Here is a 19259-nt window from a genome sequence, read left to right as displayed (position 1 = left end):
AAAAGCAAATTAGCCTTTATGTTAAAAATTCTATCCATTTTACTATTAAAATTGATCCATATATATCAACACGAGGTACACAAGAACAAAATGTAATCGACTTTTAATATAGAGACATCCGTAATATATTTACCTTCTTTATTTGTATATGAATTTATTAATATTTTTGGGAATACATCAACAAATTATGTGTTAGAATTTTTACATATATTTTTATAAATTTAATGTAAAAAATATAGAAAAGGAGAGTTTTCTGTTTTAGAAATGTTGGCATTTTCTTTTGGTTTTAATTTTGTTAATGATTTGATTGGTATGAATTGTGAGTTAGATGAAGTGGATAATTTGTCAGTGGAAATTATAGTTAGTCAGCTATTGCTTTGTGATGCAACTGAGTAATAACTAAGTTGCTTCACAACAAAACAACAGCAGCAATATTGCTTTTGGTACAAAATGTTGAAATTTTGTTAAGTTGGTAGGCCCAGTTTTAATCTCCTTTCTTTGGTTTCAATTTAAGACTAGTAGTTTAAAATTATAATCATAATTAGAATTAATTCAAAATTCATATATAATAAAGTTAATTTAGAAAAAAGAATCTAAAGATGATATTAATGTGAACTTTTGCTATTACTGTGACATTAAATATCTATTTTAAATAAATACTATTATTGTATATATATTTAAATTTAATTACTATTTTGAATACTGCAAAACAAACTCCACTAACAAAAGTTTTATCATAATATACAAAATGCAATTGGTAGCTAACTTGGATTCCCTCCATTTTATAATTATTATTATTATCAATTTCATTCGGGTTTATAATAATTTTCTCAATACTCTTTATCTTTAAGATTCGAGTTTAACCTTTTTAGAGTCATTTTTCTAATTCAATTATTTTGAAATATGATAACTATCAAAATTATATCTAATATGCAATGCCATACATGAATTTTGATTTGTGCGATTTTATATCTTATATATTGAATTTTCACAAATCACTAATAATATTATTAAATTAGAATAGTTTGTATTTATTTCTTTAAATGTGCATAATTGAATAATAAATAAGATTTCATCTATAAATATGAATTATATTTCAAATTTTAAATATATAATTACACCAAATAATAATTCATATATGTCTATAATCCTTTTAAAGGACAGTTGAAATGAAACGACGTCGCAAAAGGAAATTTGAATTTCATTTCAGAGAAAATAAAAAGTAAAACAATTCATAGAGGAGTTGTATTATTCCCTTGGATTGGAAATATCTGCGGCCACAATCTATCTTAAGGACGATTTGCTTGCTTCAGGTATCCCCAAATTCCATATCGTTGCTGAGTTTTCTGTATCTTTTGTATTTAAAAGTTTTGATGATGTTCTTTTTAATTGTTTCTAGGGTTTAGCTTTACGATAAGAAACATTACTAATTACTCGAGTTCAAGCTCTCCAATCTATTGTTGATATTTCGATACTGAAAATTAATTATATAAATGATCATAAAATCACATTCGACGGTTGGATTTTGCAATGAATCTCTGAATATTTAACAATTATTGTTATTTAATGAAACGTACTTTCTTTCTTATGCACGAAAATTGTTGTTTTTTGGATTTTTTTTTTAATTCTAGTAGAAAAAAATATGATTAATTCAGTTAAGTGATATTGCCATTAGACAGATAGCTCTTTGTAGTTGCTTATCTAAATGTGTTTGTTTGTGTCTATATATATGGGCAGTGGTTTTAAAATGGAGAATGTCATTCAAACCTGTAGAATTTTAATGGCTTTCTTTGGACTTAGGAAGTTTTGCTTTGTGTTTCAAACATAATGAAAGATACCATGCCTGTGTTTCATTTTGGTTGAAGTTATCGTCGATTGTATGATTCTTACTTACCATCACTTATAGCGGGAAAGCAGTTTCTGATGTAGGGCAGATTTGTAGAAGCCTTCCTGCTTATAGAATACAGCTTTTTAAGGTTTACAGTAGGAACTTAGGGACAGGGATAGGAATCCAAAGAGGGTCGGATATCGGAGGAAGATTGCTAGAATTTTCTGAAGCATTGGAATGACAAGGAAATAAACTCATGGTTTTACCCTTGTGCTGTGAATCATCCCTTGAAGCATCATATTAGTAGTCGAGAGAAGAAAGTAGAAATATGACAATGGAATTTCCATGACTTATAGTAAACTCAAGACAACATAATCCCTAACTAGTTGTCTGACTCTAAACTCAAAGATAGACTCAATGGACCACTCTTTTTTTTTTCCCTGGAAGCAATTCCCAGACCTTCTGTGACAGGTATTTGACTTCAATTTGTTCCAGAGGAACATACCTTATCGTCTAGGGTTTATAGCTTGTGGAAAATAAGATTTGGAAGATAGCTGGATATAGTGGTAGTTATAGAAGGCCTTATTTTGAATTTGGCAAGAGCCTGACTGCTTACACTATTGAGCTACAGTGATATTGACATGGAAACCAGCAAGTAATTCCTATTGCTGTTGGCCAGGCTAACCACTTTAGTTGTAGATAAGAATCCTTTCACTGTATGTTATAAGCTTTGATGTTCTCTTTATGGCATGTGATTATTTATATGATTGTTATTTGGTAAATTACTGATGTGGATAAACTTTATATCTAATATACTGGACATTGTTATGATAGAATGTTCTTTCAATTTTAAAACTGTATGAGCAAAATGAAATGGACTAGGATACTGCAAAGGAGTAATCACTTTGGTAATAAGTATTATTTGATGAAATCTTCTACATATTCCTTAATGTTTTTTTCATTGAGTTTAAGTTGGATTATAGGTTCAATTGTATTTATTGTTCCTTGACTGTGTTGTGTTGCATGCATGTACTAAAATCCCACAGCATTGCATCAATATTCAATTGTTATTCATGTCACATGATGCATGAGTAGTTTTCAAGTTTCTTAATGAAGTCAATCAAAGTGGAGAGAAGCAGTGTTCCTATAAGTTGTATTTCTTTGCACAGGTCATACAGTAGCCACTAAAAATGGGAAGTAAAGGCCGAATTCCACCCCCTCATCTGAGGCGTCCTCTACCTGGACCTGGCATGGTACATTCTGACCCATTTGGTCCAGGAATTCCTCCCCGTCCAGGTCCTTTTGCACATTTTGATATGTTGCCACCTCCAGAAATCATAGAACAAAAGCTTGCTGCACAGCATGTAGAGATGCAGAGACTTGGTACAGAAAACCAGAGAATTGCTGCTACCCATGGGACATTGAGACAGGAACTTGCTGCTGCACAGCATGAGTTGCAGATCTTGCATGCTCAGATAGGAGCTGTAACATCTGAAAGAGAACAACAAATGAGGAGCCTTACGGATAAAATAGCTAGGATGGAAGCAGAACTGCAAGCAGCTGAGCCTGTTAAGGTAGAGTTGCAGCAGGCACACTCTGAAGCTCAGAATTTGGTTTTAGCTAGGGAAGAACTTTTGTCCAAAGTGCATCAATTAAATCAAGATCTTCAGAGAGCCCATGTAGATGTGCAACAGATACCAGCTCTGATGGCAGAACTCGAGAGCCTCAGACAGGAATATCAGCATTGCAGGTTTTTGTTGTGCTCTTGTCTATGGGTGTTTTTGGAGCAAAGTTGAGAAAGATTAAGAAAGAATGGCTGGTATTGAACAGGAAATTAATACTAAAACTTTTTTTCCCTATTGTTTGGAAGTCTGCTGTAGTTTGTTTTCAAAACGTTTTTCCTTTCTTCTTTCTCCTCTCTCCTCTCTGAACATGCCTGGTCATTCAGTTAAAGTTCTTTCAGATCTTTCTTTCTGGATTTGTTTAAGTTCCTTGGGTCACAATTATGTGATGACCTATTCTTGATCATGCAGGGCTACATTTGACTATGAGAAAAAACTTTACAATGATCACCTTGAATCACTTCAGGTGATGGAGAAAAATTATATGACCATGACTAGGGAAGTGGAGAAGCTTAGAGCAGAGTTGATGAATGCTTCTAATGTTGACAGAAGAACTGGTATCCTTTCTTCTGATCTTTTCCTTTTTGAGATTTTGAATTTTTTTTACCCCTTATTACCAATGTAGATGGCTCATATATGGCAACAAATTGCAGTTGGGCAATATGGTGGTGCCACAGGAAACAATGAGAATGATGCTTCCGGACATCCTGTGGGACAAAATGCATATGAAGATAGTTATGGTATTCACCAGGTGTGTAATCCTCCATGACAGGCATAAATCTGTGTGTGAAACATGAATGGGTTGTGACTTGTGAGTATGTGTGCAACTGGTAGTATGGATCTCTGCACATTGAAAAAAAACCCTTTAAAATTTAGATATCTAACTGCAGAACTTTCTGCTGTTTTAGGATAAATTGCAATCTATCAAAGTTGATGCTTATTTATAGAAACATGGATTAGTTAGCATTTGAAAGTATGAAACATTAAACGCACAAACAGCAGTAGAGTTCTTCCACTTGTCTGCCTCCATTGTAATATGTGGTTGCTAATTCCAATGCGTCCGTGATTCAATTTATTGATGATTGTATTTTCTTCTGCTAATTCTGTCTTGTAGATTAATGACATTTTCTCATTCTGCATTATAGAGACATGGTGCTCTACCACCTGCTGCTACTGGTGCAAATGCAGGTGCTGCTTCTGTTTACGGTGGAACTCAGTCTGGGTCTGGACCTGCATCTATGAGGTCCACCTACGAGATGTCTAGAGGGCCTGCCTATGATTTGTCAAGAGTGAGTGGTTATGAATCACAAAGGGTGCCTGCTTACAATGCACAGAAAGGACCTAGTTATGACGGTCAAAGAACCCATGTCTATGATGCACAAAGAGGAGCTGGCTATGACACTCAAAGAGGACCCGTAAATGATCCATCCCGGGGTGCAACCTATGATGCAGCAACTAGAAGTCTTGGCATGCCACACGGACAAGCAGCACCCCTGAATAATGGACCTTATGGATCTGCAACACCTCCTGGTCGATCTGGAAACGCGTACGAGCCACCCACGCGTGGTGGAAATCCTGTTAGGAGGTGAGAATTATATCACTCAACATTTTTACAGGGATAGTAGCTTGTATGAGTCCGGTAATGATTTTCTTTTGTCTCTTGTCACTCTTATATTTGCATGGAGCAAAGTTTGCTACTATGATATTTTCGTCTCTGCTGGATCCGAGTGCAAGAGTCCACCATTCCCGTCTATTAAAAGCTTTAACAGTCTTGTACGACAGTGAACTAGTTGTATGATCGCGGTTTTCAATTTTCATAAATAAAATCCGTATGATTCAACATATGGATATCGAGTTGATATATATATATATACACCTAATAGCTGTATAGGGACCAACTCTTGAATATATGAAGCATAATCGACCGAATAAACTCAAAACATGTATATATATTTGAATATATCTACTTAAATTTTACTTGTAATCTTATCTTCGACTAATAAAAAAAAAACTGACATGTAAGTTTTAATTCTACAGTTATATAGATTCATAATGCAACTTAATTTATTGAAACTGATGGTCGTCTGATGATGGGATGCTAAGCTATGCAAGAGCCAGCTTCTGCATTAGCATAACTTTTTGACAATGAAATCCATAATGTAATGAATGTGGACAAACTCTTTTGTTGTCATTCCAAGAGATACGTAAATAATTTAAGATCATTCTAAAGCATGATGTCCACCATTAACACTTCATATTCATGTGGCAACAAATTGCCAAATCATGGTGTCACATATTCCTGTATATTTTTGACCGACCATTCAGAGTCAGGTATTTGATAACAATGTAAATGTTATATCTTCATTTTAGTGTTTGAATGTCGATAATATTCCATACCCTCTCACATCATTGATATCAATAATTTTGCGTTGCAAAAAAAGCAAGCAATGTCATGTGTGTGTACCTGGTTCTGTAATTCTTTTGTCGTTTGTTGTTTGGTTGCTGCCTTTACATAATGTTTAATTTCAAAGCTGTTCTGACCGAAAGGTTATGGAAGCTTTTATCATATGTAATGACCCAATTACTGTAGGCTTTGTCTCATCTTTGCTTTATTACGTGGATAGATAGAACCCTTTTGCTTTTAAAATTGTAACATCCCTTTGAAAGCCATGGAATTCTTAAGCTTTTAATTATTATATATATAAAAAGAGAGAATGGCATGTATACGAGATATAGTGCTGATTTATGAGGTTGTATTTGATTGTTGCTTTGAAAATGGAATATAATTTTTTTTTGTTTTTCAAAATTTAATATTGGAAAACATATATTATAATATATTGCTTATAGGAGGTTAAAAGTTGGGTAGCTGAAGATGGTTCACACTGTGGTTTTGGTGGTGAGAGTTGCAAAATGGAGAGAAAAATATTGTCTTTGTGGTTTGATGGGAGGAGGATCCGGGGGCTTAAAGATAATGTAGGTAGACCCCAGTGAACAAGGATTCTAGTTAGTCGACTGGTGAGAGAAAGGTTATGAACAATATGACCGGATGGATGGCAGGAAAACATGTTGGGAATGTGATGGACGTGGCTAAATAAAATCTTCAGTTGATTTCCTAAATGACTGCCTTTGATGATGGAGGAACAGGATATTGGTATATATATAGTCAAGGAAATTGTTTGAACAGGTGACAAATTTTCGGTAAAACTATTATAAAAATTTAGATTGGATGTCTATTAAAAATTAAATAAATTAGTTTCCCATACTTTTGCTAAAATTTCCTTGTTAAAAATTGACTATTATGTTAGTTATATCAATTTTAATAATAGAATGGATGAAATTTTTAACAAAAGATCAATTTGTTATTTGATTTAATGTATAATGATTAATGTATCCATTTTATTGATGTAATCCGACTCCTAATATCAAAGCTTTCATGATAATTTTACGAAAATCTTAAATTCCTCTTCCCATCCAAAACTTTTCTTTAATCTTTATGGTAAAATTATTTCACTCCAATCGCAAAGATATATATGACTATTTTCATGTTGGTAATTGAGAAAAAAAAACATATGGAATGAAGTACTTTGGAAAAAATAAAGATAAAATGAAAAGAGTTACGTAGACGCATACTTTATAATTTTACAGATAAACATGAAATTTCAAGTTTATAACGATTCATGGAAATTAAACACTGAAATTAGACAGAGAGCAAGGAAAGCAAGAAAATGAAGGAAAAATAAAAATCAGAAATGGAAAGTCCTGGTATGGGGTGAATCAGCAATCTTGAGAGTATCTTGGATAAGCTTACGAGCTTTCCTGCTCCTAATCTCAACCCTCATGCTCTCCGTCTTTTCCATCTTATCATAATAACAATAATGCTCACCTGTTGTTGTTGGTTTCTTCTTCGTCATCTTCAAGCTCCTTAGTTTTGATTTCAAGCTCACCACCATTCTCCCTATCCCCATCTTCTTCTTCCTCAATTCAAACCCTGTGCCGCCCATCAAACAATAACAAAACTTGAGACACGAGATTAAAGAGAGAGACGATTAATTAATTAATTGAAAAGAGAAACAAACCACAACTCAAGGACGATATGACTGAATGACTCAACAGTTGATTTCCATAATCTGCATTTTAGAGAGTGTAAGGCAGGCTGCCTGACCACGCCTTTTTGTGTTTTTGGCTTCTTTATATTATGATATCTGTGGATTCTGTTGCTATTTCTTTTTTCTGTTTAGGAATTTTTGTTATTTATTTGCCCTTTTTTTACCCTCCTCCCCCCTCCCTTCATTTTCTTCGTATAAATATCTATAAATTTTGATTGGCTATAATTATACATATTAAGCTTAAATCATGGTTTATATGCTCGGGAACTATGCCCCTAAAATTGTAAACCTCCTTTATAATTTATAAATTTTAAATTAATAATGCTAAACTTATATATTGAATCCTTAAAAATGATAAAAGTTTAATTTCAACTTTTAAAATTTATAAAGATATAAGGTATTAAAATGATGGAATTATATTTTATTATTGTAAAATATACAATTTCATTCCACCCAAAAATTTTAGGCTCCGTCATTGTTCATATATATGCATGAAATTTTGATATATTAGATTAATATAATTGTTTGTGTATGCAATATATCAACATAAAATGATATTAATTCGATAATATTATCAATAACTTATAAAATTGAATCAAATCAAATCAAATTACAATTTCATATATAAAATCGTATAAAATCAAAATATATGTATGACATTACACATTATATCTAAATTCATGCATAGTTTAGATATATATATATATATATATATGTTTTTTTTCTTTTATCCTACTATTATTTGCTGGGTTCCTGCATGATAATTGAGAAGGGAGAGAGCCCTTAGTGTTTGGGCCAATGCCAAGTGTAAGTTCATGCCTTGCCTTACCTTCATTATCCTCTCGTCACAAATTTAAATAATTATATACGTTGGACCAACATTTATATTGGTTCTTTGGGCTTGATGTTTTATTATTGGGCCTTGAAATCCGTTGACTCTATCCACTTATTATTGGGCTATACACTAACACTACACTAAATTCAGAGACAAAACTCAAATTAAAATATAATATGCCACAATAATTTAATATCAACAACCCAACCACAAAATAAGGAATGGTTTGATAAGTGTACGGTTTTGGTATTAGGAATTAGATTATGTCAACCATCACAACAGCTACTATGCAAGTTCTATAGAATGGAGTACCCACTGAAAAATTTAAACCTACAAGAGGAGTAAGACAAGGGTGCCTGTTATCGCCTTACTTATTTGTCATATGCATGGAATGACTAGAGCCTAGCTTTCAATCCTCCATCACTTCGAAAAACTGGCTCCCCATTAAATTATCTAGAACTGGACCCAATTTCTCACATTTATTCTTTGCAGATATTAAACAAGGCATGTTACTAAACAATATTCTTGACCAATTCTGCAGTTTTTCAGGACACTATGTCAACACAAAACCAACATATTTTTTTCAAAAGGAGTAACAAAAGACCTAAGTGATAGGCTTAGCAGGGTCTTGAGGTACTAGAAAGTACAAGATTGGGCAAATATCTAGGTCTCCCTTTATTCCACAAAAGAATCACTAAATCCACAGTTCAAATTGTGATTGAAAAGGTCCGGTCCAAACTATGCAATTGGGATACAAAGCAACTTTCCATGGCCGGACGCTTTACCCTTGTTCAATCGGTACTCTTAACTATCCCCAATTATTTCATGCAATCCATGAAAATCCCAAAAGGGGTGTGTGATGAAATTGAACGCTTAGCAAGACAGTTCATTTGGGGATTAAATGCGGGAGAAAGAAAGCTAGCACTTGTGGATTGGGAAACAGTATGCCAGCCTCGTACATACAGCAGTTTAGGCTTAAGACGATTACATGAACAAAATAAATCCTTCCTGTTAAAAATTGGAATTAATCTTATTTCCAATCGAAATGCATTGTGGACGCGTGTGCTACGTTCAAAATATGGAATGAAAGAGGTAATCCCAGAGAGTAAATGAAAAGGAAATAGTTCTGCACGATGGAAAGCAATTGAAAAGATTGGCCTATGTTGAAAGATAACCTGTGCTGGTCGGTTAATAATGGAACAGAAATACACTGCTGGAAAGATAACTGGGTCCCTACAGCTGGACCACTGATTAAACAAATTCAAAATCCAAGTAGACCAATAAGTGAGTGTCTGCTTAAGGACATGATAACAGCGGAAGGAGTCTGGAACCTAGAAGCTTTTAGAGAAAATTTAGCAGAAGAAACAGTGCAAAAAATTATTGATATACCTCCCCCACATCATTTAGCAGGACCAGATAAAATCAGATGGACGCCTGCCTCAACAGGAAATTTCTCGATCAAAACTGCTTACCAAGTGATAATGGAAAATTCATGGAATAATCAGGATACCAGGTGGAAGGAAATCTGGAAGTATCCAGGACCCCAACGCATTCGATTCTTCCTTTGGCTAGCTTGCAAGCAACGGCTACTCACCAACCTAGAATGAGCACGAAGAGGGCTTAGCAACAATACCTCTTGCCCGGTCTGTCAGCACAACATAGAAGAAGTTATTCATGTTCTCAAAGACTGACCGACAGCAAAAGAAGTCTGGTTAAACATTGTCCCTTTAAACTGGCAAGCACAATTCTTTTCTAGTAATATTTTTGAATGGGTGGAGGAAAATTTAAGGCATAACGAATGGTTGATATGGGCTAAAGCTTCCGGGCCAACGCTTTTTGGACTTGTTGCATGGGGTATATGGAAGAATAGGAACTTATTTATTTTTCAAGATATAACATGGAGCTTAGTAGAGACCATCAAGATCTCTATCTGTTGGGCAAGACAGTACACAAACTCACATGCGAGGGATCCATCTCAAGAAGTAAACGAAGAAATTGAGCAGGACTCAAGACCAGCTGTCAAGTAAAGATAACGTTTTAGGCTTTGTTTTTCTTTTAAACTAGTTTATTTTTACAAAAAAAAAAAGAGTAAACTGATCATTTCTATTAAAAATTTCATCTATTTTTACTATTAAAATATGATGTGGCAGACGAAATAACCATACAGTTAGACATGGCATGTCATGTGTACATTATGTTGACGTACAAGAACAACTTTTTAACAGTAAAATACATTGAAATTTTAACAGAATGACTAGTTTGCTATTTAATTTAACGTACATAGATTAATTTACCCATTTTTTTTATTAGGTGTAAAGTGCAATTTAACTCATAATGTAGTAGCCTCCATGGTACTTTTACCAAAGTGATTTAAGTTTCATATTGTCAGTTTAACAAATTCAAATGGACATCTCTACTAGAAAAAGAAATTGACCTCTTTCCTGATTTGTAATGAATTAAAAATTTTAATTAAACTTGATTGAGTCTTATCTCGATTGACATCGACATTGTTGCAAGTGTAGGAGAATGTGGGTTCGAGTGTGTTGAAGTGCATTATCCTCCTATTTAAGGATCGAAGAGGGCCATGAATAGTTCTGGAAATGTATAAAAAAATAATTAAACTTTAAAAATATTAAAAACATGAACCAACTAAATTTATCTATATATATAGCAATAAGTTATTAAACTCCAATTATTTTCGGGTTAGGTCGATGCAAAATTTTAAGCCCGTTTTTTAGGTTCGAGCCTAGCTCGACTCGATAAATAGGCCTAAAATTCTGTTCAAATCCAGCTCATATTAAAAATGTTAAACTCGAGCTCGACCTAACTCGAATGTAATAATTTTTTAGATTTTTTTATATAGAAACAAATTTAAAAAATATAATATATATAAAAAATACACTAAAAATATTAAAATAAATGTTTCTCAATAAATTAGAAATACAAAAAAAAAGTATAGGCATGTGATTCGGGCCGAGCTTGGGCCAAAAAAATTATTCCCAAAGCTTGACCCATTTAAAAATTGGGTCTTATTTTTTTGTCTAAACCCTTTTTTTGAACTAATATTTTTATCAAAACTTTTCGAAACTTTTATTATCGAATTAATTAATGGAAGCAAATTGAAGAAATGGTTGGAGTTCCCTCTTGCATTTAATAAAATTATCATGCTTTAAAAAAAATTAAATTTGATAAGAAAACTTAAAAGCAATAACCAAAGTTCTCAAGTTGTAAAAACCGTGTTGGATTGAAAAGGATAATTCTCAGGATTTGCTTACCTCTTAAGCATGAGATAGTATTGAATTGACAATATCCCTTCCTTTGATTGATAGATTAGATATTCTCATATTACAAAAATGTTAGCATAACTTGCAATCCTCAACAACGACAATAATAAATAGTCCCACATACGTCATCATCTTCTTCTTCTTCCCCTTAACTTCCAATCCAACCCTTGTTTATGTTGTATATGAATTTCATGTTATTGTCATTCAATTTTAACATCCCCTCCAAGCCAAGTCCCTACATTTCCATAGCCTGAGCAGCCTCATTCATTTGGCCACTCTCACCTACCAATTCAACAACAAGACATAGTCAAACTTTCCTTTATTTCCGCCCACGTTCTACTCACCTTCCTATAAATACAAATCATGTTGAAGAAACTCGGGAGAAAAGTCAATACTTTAATCACCAAACCCTTTAAAAAGCCTAAAAAACCACCCCCTAAACCATCATCACCACCACCACCACCCCTACCATCTCCACCAATGTCTCCGCCGATGCCTCAAATCCCTCCCAAAAACTACCCTTTTCTCTTCCCCAAAGTACAATCCTCTGTTCTCTCTGACCCTTCTCGTTTCTTCTCCCCAAACCTCCTCTCATCCCCTCTCCCTACTAACTCTTTCTTCCAAAACTTCACTCTCAAAAATGGCGACCAGCCTGAATACATCCACCCTTATCTCATCAAATCAGCCGACTCTTCCCTTTCTATTTCCTACCCATCCTTCTTTCACAACCCTTCTTTCATTTACCAAATTTTCGTCCCTGATTTAACCATCTTTGCTACCGATAAAACCACCTCAACTTCGGATAAAAGCCACATTATCTCTTCTTACAGTGATCTCAGTCTTACTTTAGATATCCCTTCCTCCAACCTCCGTTTCTTTCTTGTTCGAGGTAGTCCCTTTTTAACCTGTTCTGTAACCGGCAATACACCGATATCGATCTCCACTGTTCATGCAATTCTCTCGTTTTCTTCCAATAGTTCACTCACCAAGCATACCATTAAGCTGAACAATGGCCAAACTTGGATTATATATGCATCGTCATCCATCAGTTTGAATCATAGTGTTTCTTTGATTACTTCTGGTGGGTTTTCGGGTATTCTTCGGATAGCTGTATTGTCTGATTCTGACCCGACATGTGAATCAATCCTCGATCAGTTCTGTTCTTGCTACCCGACTTCAGGTGATGCAGTTTTAACCAAACCGTTTTGTGTAGAGTATAAATGGGAAAAGAAAGGATGGGGTGATTTGCTTATGCTTGCACACCCACTTCATCTTGATATTTTATGTAAGGACTATTGTGATGTTAAGGTTTTAGAGAATTTTAGGTATAAAAGTATTGATGGGGACCTTGTTGGTATTGTTGGTGATTCCTGGGTGTTGAAACCACACCAAGTTTCAGTAACTTGGCATTCAATTAAAGGGGTTAATGAAGAATCGTATGCTGAGATTGTAACTGCTCTTGCTAAGGACGTTGATGCCTTGGATTCATCGGCTATAACGACGAAATCATCTTATTTTTATGGCAAGTTGATTGCAAGAGCAGCAAGGTTGGCTTTGATTGCTGAAGAAGTGTGCTTTCTTGATGTGATTCCAGCTATAAGAAAGTTCTTGAAGGATACAATTGAGCCATGGCTGGATGGGACTTTTAATGGGAACGGTTTCCTGTATGAATCGAAATGGGGTGGAATTGTGACTAAACAAGGGTCAACGGATTCAGGGGCAGATTTCGGGTTTGGAGTTTACAATGACCACCATTATCATATTGGTTACTTCCTTTATGGAATAGCTGTCTTGACCAAGATTGACCCTGCATGGGGAAGGAGGTATAAGCCCCAAGCTTATTCACTTGTGGCTGATTTTATGAACTTAGGCAGGAGATCGAATTCAAATTATCCACGAGTGAGGTGTTTCGATTTCTACAAGCTCCATTCTTGGGCTGGAGGGTTGACTGAATTTGCAGATGGAAGGAATCAAGAAAGCACTAGTGAAGCTGTGAATGCATATTACTCTGCTGCACTAATGGGGTTAGCCTATGGAGACACCCATCTTGTTGCAACTGGTTCAACGCTTACAGCACTGGAGATTCAAGCAGCACAAACATGGTGGCATGTTAAGGAAGGAGATAATCTATATGGAGAAGAATTCACTAGAGAGAACAGAGTTGTAGGTGTTTTGTGGGCCAACAAGAGGGACAGTGGTCTTTGGTTTGCTCCTCCTGACTGGAGAGAATGCAGGCTTGGAATCCAATTGCTACCAATATTGCCAATCAGTGAGGTATTGTTCTCTGCCATTGAGTTTACCAGACAGCTTGTGAACTGGACATTGCCAGCACTGGGAAGAGAAGGTGTAGGAGAGGGATGGAAAGGGTTTGTATATGCCTTGGAAGCAATTTATGACAAAGAGAGTGCTTTGGAAAAGATAAGGAACCTGTCTGGCCATGATGATGGGAATTCACTTACTAATCTCTTGTGGTGGGTTCATAGCAGAGGTGATGAACTTGAAATTCAACATGGTGCAGAAGGGAAATATTGCTGGTTCACTCATTATTGTCATTGAATTTGCCTAAACCATGAAATGTTACTGGACTCAGTTCCTGCCATTTTCTTCTGTGATTGCTGCTTAATGCTATGTATGATGCTTGCTGAAAATGATGTATACATCCAAACTGAAAGGACATATATATCTATATCTATATCTATATATATATAAATTCTTATTATTAATATATACCCTGCTGTTTCCATTTAAGTTAATTAACCAGTAACATCAAGTGTCTTCATGTGATGAAATATGTTTCCCAATGATCTCAAGCATCAAATTAGTGGTTTTCAAATGAATTAGTGTAACATCATCATTAAAAACATAATAAACATGTTTCCGGGAAAGAAAAAAGAACATAAAAAACATGATAGATTTATTATATCTTATGTATTATGATGAAACTCAATGTTCAAATATCAAACAATCTAGTATAATTGCAACTTAATAATACACCATTGCTTGCAAGAACTATTAATACTCAGATTTCACATGCATCATAGTGTTGAAGGGGATAATTTACCCCTGAATTTATAACACTCATAAATTGGTTTTGCCACTGGAAATAAATGAAAACAGACTGGCGACTTTTCCATTTTTGTAAGATATGCTTGCCTGTTATATTTCATTCTTGATTCCTACCAGTCTAAGGCTACCAAACATACAGGGTAGCCGACAAGCTAACCTGTTAAAACTTATCTCAAGGCATAGTTTTTATTTTAGTACTGGTATCAATGCAACACTTCGAGATAATTGTAATTTCATGATCTAATATACTATATATTTATGCCCCAACTTCACAGAGGAATTCAAAACTTGTATTTATTTCATATTATTGCAATTTGCATGTGGAAGTTGGGAAGGTGAAAGCAAAATATATGTATTATTGGTCAACTATGGCATCAATCCGTTATTCTGACTTCACTTACTTACCACTCTCGTGCTTTTTCCATCTAATCTTCTCCATCTACCCTGCAAACACTTCCTTAAACACTCGTATAAAAACCCCAGCTTATCACACTAATAACAAATAAAGAAGATGGAAGAAATAGAGGTACCAAAACCAATATTGATGCCAATTTCAGGAAAGGAGCAAAAGTGTGTTGGGAATATATTTAGTTGCAGTTTTAATGCAAGAGAGAAGAAACTGATATGTGTGACCAGTGGCAACTCTTACTTGGGTTCTTTCATTGTCAAAGAGCTATTGGCTCATGGTTACCTTGTTCGAGTAACCATTCAACACCCAGGTGCTTTATTATCGTTGCTTTTCTGTGTTTTTCTTTTCTGTTTTTGGGAATTACAATCATGCATAGATTATTTTAGTCAACACCTTATTCTTTTTTTTATTTTTCGACATTTGTCTGCTTCTCTCGTGAGTATGGAGATTCAATCATCCTACTAGTAACATAGGCTACAAAAAAAAGTTGTTGACTTTGAAATATAATTCTTAGTAGTAATCAAAGAAGGGAAGCCTACCATGGTTGATATGTGCTTAGTACAAAATGATATGCTGGAACTTATTACAGTGTTGACGTTCTTCTCTGAACAGCTGAATTTGAAGATGTGAAAGACCTGCTAGGGGTGGAAGATTTAAACCTATTGGAAAGTGTAGTTGTAACCAAGATGGAAGATTTACAAAGCCTTTGTGATGCTTTTAGAGGTTGCCATGCTGTTTTTCATACATCTTCCTTCATTGATCCACATGGTATCTCTGGTTATTCAGTAAGTTTATTGAACTAATGCATGTCGATTACAAACAGATTCTCGTACTGGAGTAACATTTTGTTCTGCAATTGACAACCTTGCTTGATGATTTAAGGAACAAAAGGTGTTTTTGGAGACTGAAGTGGCAAGGACTGTCATGGAAGCTTGTGCTAAGGCAGCCTATATAAAGAGATGCGTCTTCACTTCATCTCTATTGGCATCCATTTGGAGGAATGAAAATATAGATGGAATTATTGATGACAGCTGTTGGAGCAGTGAAGAAATTTGCAGAGAAAATAAGGTACTTTGTTTCCATAATTGGAACAATTCCTTGTTCATAGGCCTCATATGGATGACACTGTTTGTTTTGGACAACAGCTATGGCTTGCATTGGGTAAGACCAAGGCAGAGAAGGTAGCTTGGATGAAAGCAAAGGAGCTAAAAGTAAACCTGGTTACTGTCTGCCCTGGTCTTCTCATGGCTCCCACTTTTCCAAATTCTCATATACAAACTTCTATACCATACCTTAAAGGTACATCGAAACAGAATGCTTTTTATGTTGTTCAACTGTTCATTTTTCCTTCAAATATGACCCTTCAAACTTATGAAAAACACCATGTAGGTGGGCAGATGATGTTGCAACAAGGTTGCTTAGCAATTGCAGAGGTGGAAAAAGTGGCCAAAGCTCATGTTAGTGTGTATGAAGGCATGAATTGTGGAGCAAGTGGACGGTACTTATGCTTTGATGGAGTTGTGAGAAGACAGCAAGAGGCCATTGAACTTGAAAAGGGTTTAAAAATGACAGGTTTTTTGTTGGGAGAAAGACATGTAGTCTTATCAGAAGAAGACGAAGAAGAAATTCCAATCAAAATTAGCAATTCAAAACTTGCTGCCCTCTTAAATAAAATCAATCAACGCTTGCCTTGTAAAACTTGAAACCTCGTTGTAATATTTTATTGAGATTTTTATTTCTCGAGTTAAATTATTGATAGAAGAAAAAAAATAAATCTTTGAGCACTCGAACATGTCTTTCAACACAACATGTAGGTTTTACAACATGATTGTTGGAATCAAACTGAATCTGTTGGACTAGAAATGATTGATATATGGGAAATATTCTAACATTTTGTTGAGATTTTTGTTCCCAGGGGTGAAATCATAAAATTATTTTGAAGGCCAAAACTAAATAAATTTTTTTGAGAGTTAGTGCGATTTATCATTATATTAACTTGTAGTTTATAAAAGTTAAAATTACTACGTAGATAACTTTTCATTTTAACGCTGGAAAGATGCATTTAACGATCCTTGGATCGAGCTTTTCCTGGCTAACTTTAGCATAAGTAGGACAACCGAAAATTTTAAGATTAGAATAATTGGGAGGATTATCTGACCATATCTCCTCTGGAACTTTACCGTTCAACACGTGATGAGGAGATCGATTCACCAAATAACTTGCTAGGTTTATGATTTCAACCCAAAATTCATTCCCTAAGCCTACATAAGAAAGCATGCATCGGGCTTTTCCAGCAAGGTTCTGTTCATTCTTTCTGCAACTCTATTCTGCTGCAGAGTTCCAATAATGGTTCGATGTCTTTCAATTCCTTCCTATTTGCAAAGATCATTAAACTCTGGTGAACATAACTCAAGGTCATTATCCATTCTCAACCACTTCACAAATTTTCCAGCTTGTCTTTCTAACGATGTCTTCCACTATTTGAAGATTCTGAGGATTTCATTTTTCTATTTCAAGAAATAAACCCAAACTTTTCTGGAGTGATCATCAATGAAAGTTGGGAAATATTTATTACCTCTGTAATGGCCCAAATTCAATTCTATCGGAATAGTGGTTTTGTAACCACAAATCCGATTTAAAGAGAAATTTATTTTAATATTTTTGCATGAATATTGATATGATAGGAAAATCGTATGAAAATATCGATAGAAAAATTTTACCGATTTAGTGGTTAATTAGAAAAAGAAATTATTGAAGAAATTGGGTAAAAATAAGGTATCGAGACCTCAATCTCGTAAAATCGAGTCAAAACATTTTTATAAATATTTATGAAGTGTTAGTAATATGGTATTAAAATTTCGTTAGAAAATTTTAATGTTTGGGTAGTCAATTAAGTAAAAAGGACTAAATTGAAAAAGGTATAAAAGTTACTAGAGGGATTAAATAGCTCAATTGTGAAATGAGGAGGGACATAAATTGAAAATAACCCCAAAAGGAGATATTTTGGACGGCATACGCTGAGAAAAAATCAGGAGAATTGAAGAAATAAGGGTAAAATTGGAATATTACAAAATTTGCTTTAAAAGTTAGGACTAAAGTGGAATTATCTAGATTTCTCTTTATTTTTCTGCACTCTCATCAGCCAAAAAACGTCCTAAGGGTTTCTTCAAGCTGGTTTTTCATAATTTTTGCACCAAGTGAGTTAATTCTTGCCTTTTTCTTGTAATTTTTGTGTTTCTAAGACTTTTACAACTAGGTCCTATTACTAAATTCATTAGTTTTTGATTTTATGAATGATATTGAAAGTTGATATGAATATGTGCTGGAATTTTATGAGGAAATAGGATGAAATTGATGCTTTAATTTGTTTATGAGATGATTTTATTAGGTAATTCCAATAGAAATTGATTTGTAGGACCTAATTGTGAAAAAGTTTGGAATTAAAGTTTAGTGCTGAAATTCTGATTTCCAAAGGTTATAAGGTAGTTTAAAGTGATATAATAAAGTGTTGATTGAGAAAAATCAGCTCAATTGAGAGGTTAATTGAGCAGGGACGAAATTATCATTGTTGAAAGTTTAAGGGAAAAATGGTAATTAACACCATGCACTAAAACAGTTTTGGACAGCAGCAGTACTCTGACTTTGAAAAATCACCAAAAATTGTAGAGATCTAATTAGAGGGTGAATAAAATATTAAATTAAAGCTTATTGAGTCTAGTTTCTTATAAAAGAAACGGTGTAAGCAATGGAATTTTAAATCATGAGATATAATAGATTTTGTGAGACAAGGTCAGAATGAATTCGGGTTTCCCTGTTCTGACTTTGGAAAATCATTAAAAATTGTACAAAAATTATTATGAGTTATAATTTATATGTTTAGAATCCTTAATGAGTCTATTTTCTTAAGAAATAAACGGAAGCATCATCCTAATTCTGTACTGTGAGATAATTAATTTTTAGTGAAGAGGGGTCAGAACTGTCATACAGTGAAATAGGGGAAACTTTAAAGAATAAAATGTACTTATTAGCTAAACCAAAAATTCTGAAATTTTTATGGTAAGAAGATATGTGAGTCTGGTTTCAGGGAAAATTAACGGATCTTAATTTGG

At 34.2% G+C, this 19259-nt stretch overlaps 3 protein-coding genes and 1 long non-coding RNA gene across 5 annotated transcripts; 3 read left to right on the top strand and 1 right to left on the bottom strand.

Annotated features, from left to right (window-relative positions):
• Positions 1-1174: 1174 nt before the first annotated feature.
• Positions 1175-5292, top strand: LOC105788627 (protein FLX-like 2). 2 transcript variants are annotated; one of them, XM_012615592.2, is made up of 6 exons: positions 1175-1313; positions 2998-3578; positions 3862-4007; positions 4104-4201; positions 4596-5035; positions 5141-5292. In XM_012615592.2, exons 2-6 carry the CDS (start codon positions 3019-3021, stop codon positions 5151-5153), a joined length of 1257 nt encoding a protein of 418 aa, XP_012471046.1. In that variant the 5' UTR covers positions 1175-1313; positions 2998-3018; the 3' UTR covers positions 5154-5292. The 2 variants fall into 2 exon arrangements, with proteins under 2 accessions (XP_012471046.1, XP_012471049.1); XM_012615595.2 differs by having other exon boundaries at positions 4596-5292.
• Positions 5293-7044: 1752 nt separating this feature from the next.
• LOC128042320 (uncharacterized) lies at positions 7045-7972 on the bottom strand. Its single transcript, XR_008197534.1, has 2 exons — positions 7527-7972; positions 7045-7438 (listed from the first exon to the last, which is right to left on the bottom strand). It is a non-coding gene; the product is annotated as an uncharacterized LOC128042320 (long non-coding RNA).
• A 3921-nt stretch (positions 7973-11893) lies between these two features.
• Positions 11894-14402, top strand: LOC105788654 (probable endo-1,3(4)-beta-glucanase ARB_01444). Its single transcript, XM_012615623.2, has one exon. The coding sequence runs from the start codon at positions 12039-12041 to the stop codon at positions 14229-14231; it is 2193 nt and encodes a 730-aa protein (XP_012471077.1). The 5' UTR covers positions 11894-12038; the 3' UTR covers positions 14232-14402.
• An 828-nt stretch (positions 14403-15230) lies between these two features.
• On the top strand, positions 15231-17050 carry LOC105788659 (cinnamoyl-CoA reductase-like SNL6). Its single transcript, XM_012615635.2, has 5 exons — positions 15231-15460; positions 15763-15935; positions 16033-16218; positions 16296-16449; positions 16540-17050. The coding sequence occupies exons 1-5, from the start codon at positions 15253-15255 to the stop codon at positions 16851-16853; spliced, it is 1035 nt and encodes a 344-aa protein (XP_012471089.1). The 5' UTR covers positions 15231-15252; the 3' UTR covers positions 16854-17050.
• The last annotated feature ends 2209 nt before the right edge of the window (positions 17051-19259 follow it).

This window comes from Gossypium raimondii, chromosome 7, assembly GCF_025698545.1.
Source record: "Gossypium raimondii isolate GPD5lz chromosome 7, ASM2569854v1, whole genome shotgun sequence".
NCBI lineage: Eukaryota > Viridiplantae > Streptophyta > Magnoliopsida > Malvales > Malvaceae > Gossypium > Gossypium raimondii.
Note: the sequence above shows the minus strand (reverse complement) of the source record. Positions and strands in the feature narration are given on the sequence as shown.

Coding starts and splice junctions, on each gene's coding strand:
- LOC105788654 (XM_012615623.2), top strand. CDS start 12,039: ATGTTGAAGAAACTCGGGAGAAAAGTCAATACTTTAATCACCAAACCC.
- LOC105788627 (XM_012615592.2), top strand. CDS start 3,019: ATGGGAAGTAAAGGCCGAATTCCACCCCCTCATCTGAGGCGTCCTCTA. Junction 3,579..3,861: donor CAGGAATATCAGCATTGCAG/GTTTTTGTTGTG, acceptor TTGATCATGCAG/GGCTACATTTGACTATGAGA. Junction 4,008..4,103: donor TAATGTTGACAGAAGAACTG/GTATCCTTTCTT, acceptor AACAAATTGCAG/TTGGGCAATATGGTGGTGCC.
- LOC105788659 (XM_012615635.2), top strand. CDS start 15,253: ATGGAAGAAATAGAGGTACCAAAACCAATATTGATGCCAATTTCAGGA. Junction 15,936..16,032: donor ATGGTATCTCTGGTTATTCA/GTAAGTTTATTG, acceptor TGATGATTTAAG/GAACAAAAGGTGTTTTTGGA. Junction 16,219..16,295: donor AAATTTGCAGAGAAAATAAG/GTACTTTGTTTC, acceptor TTTGGACAACAG/CTATGGCTTGCATTGGGTAA.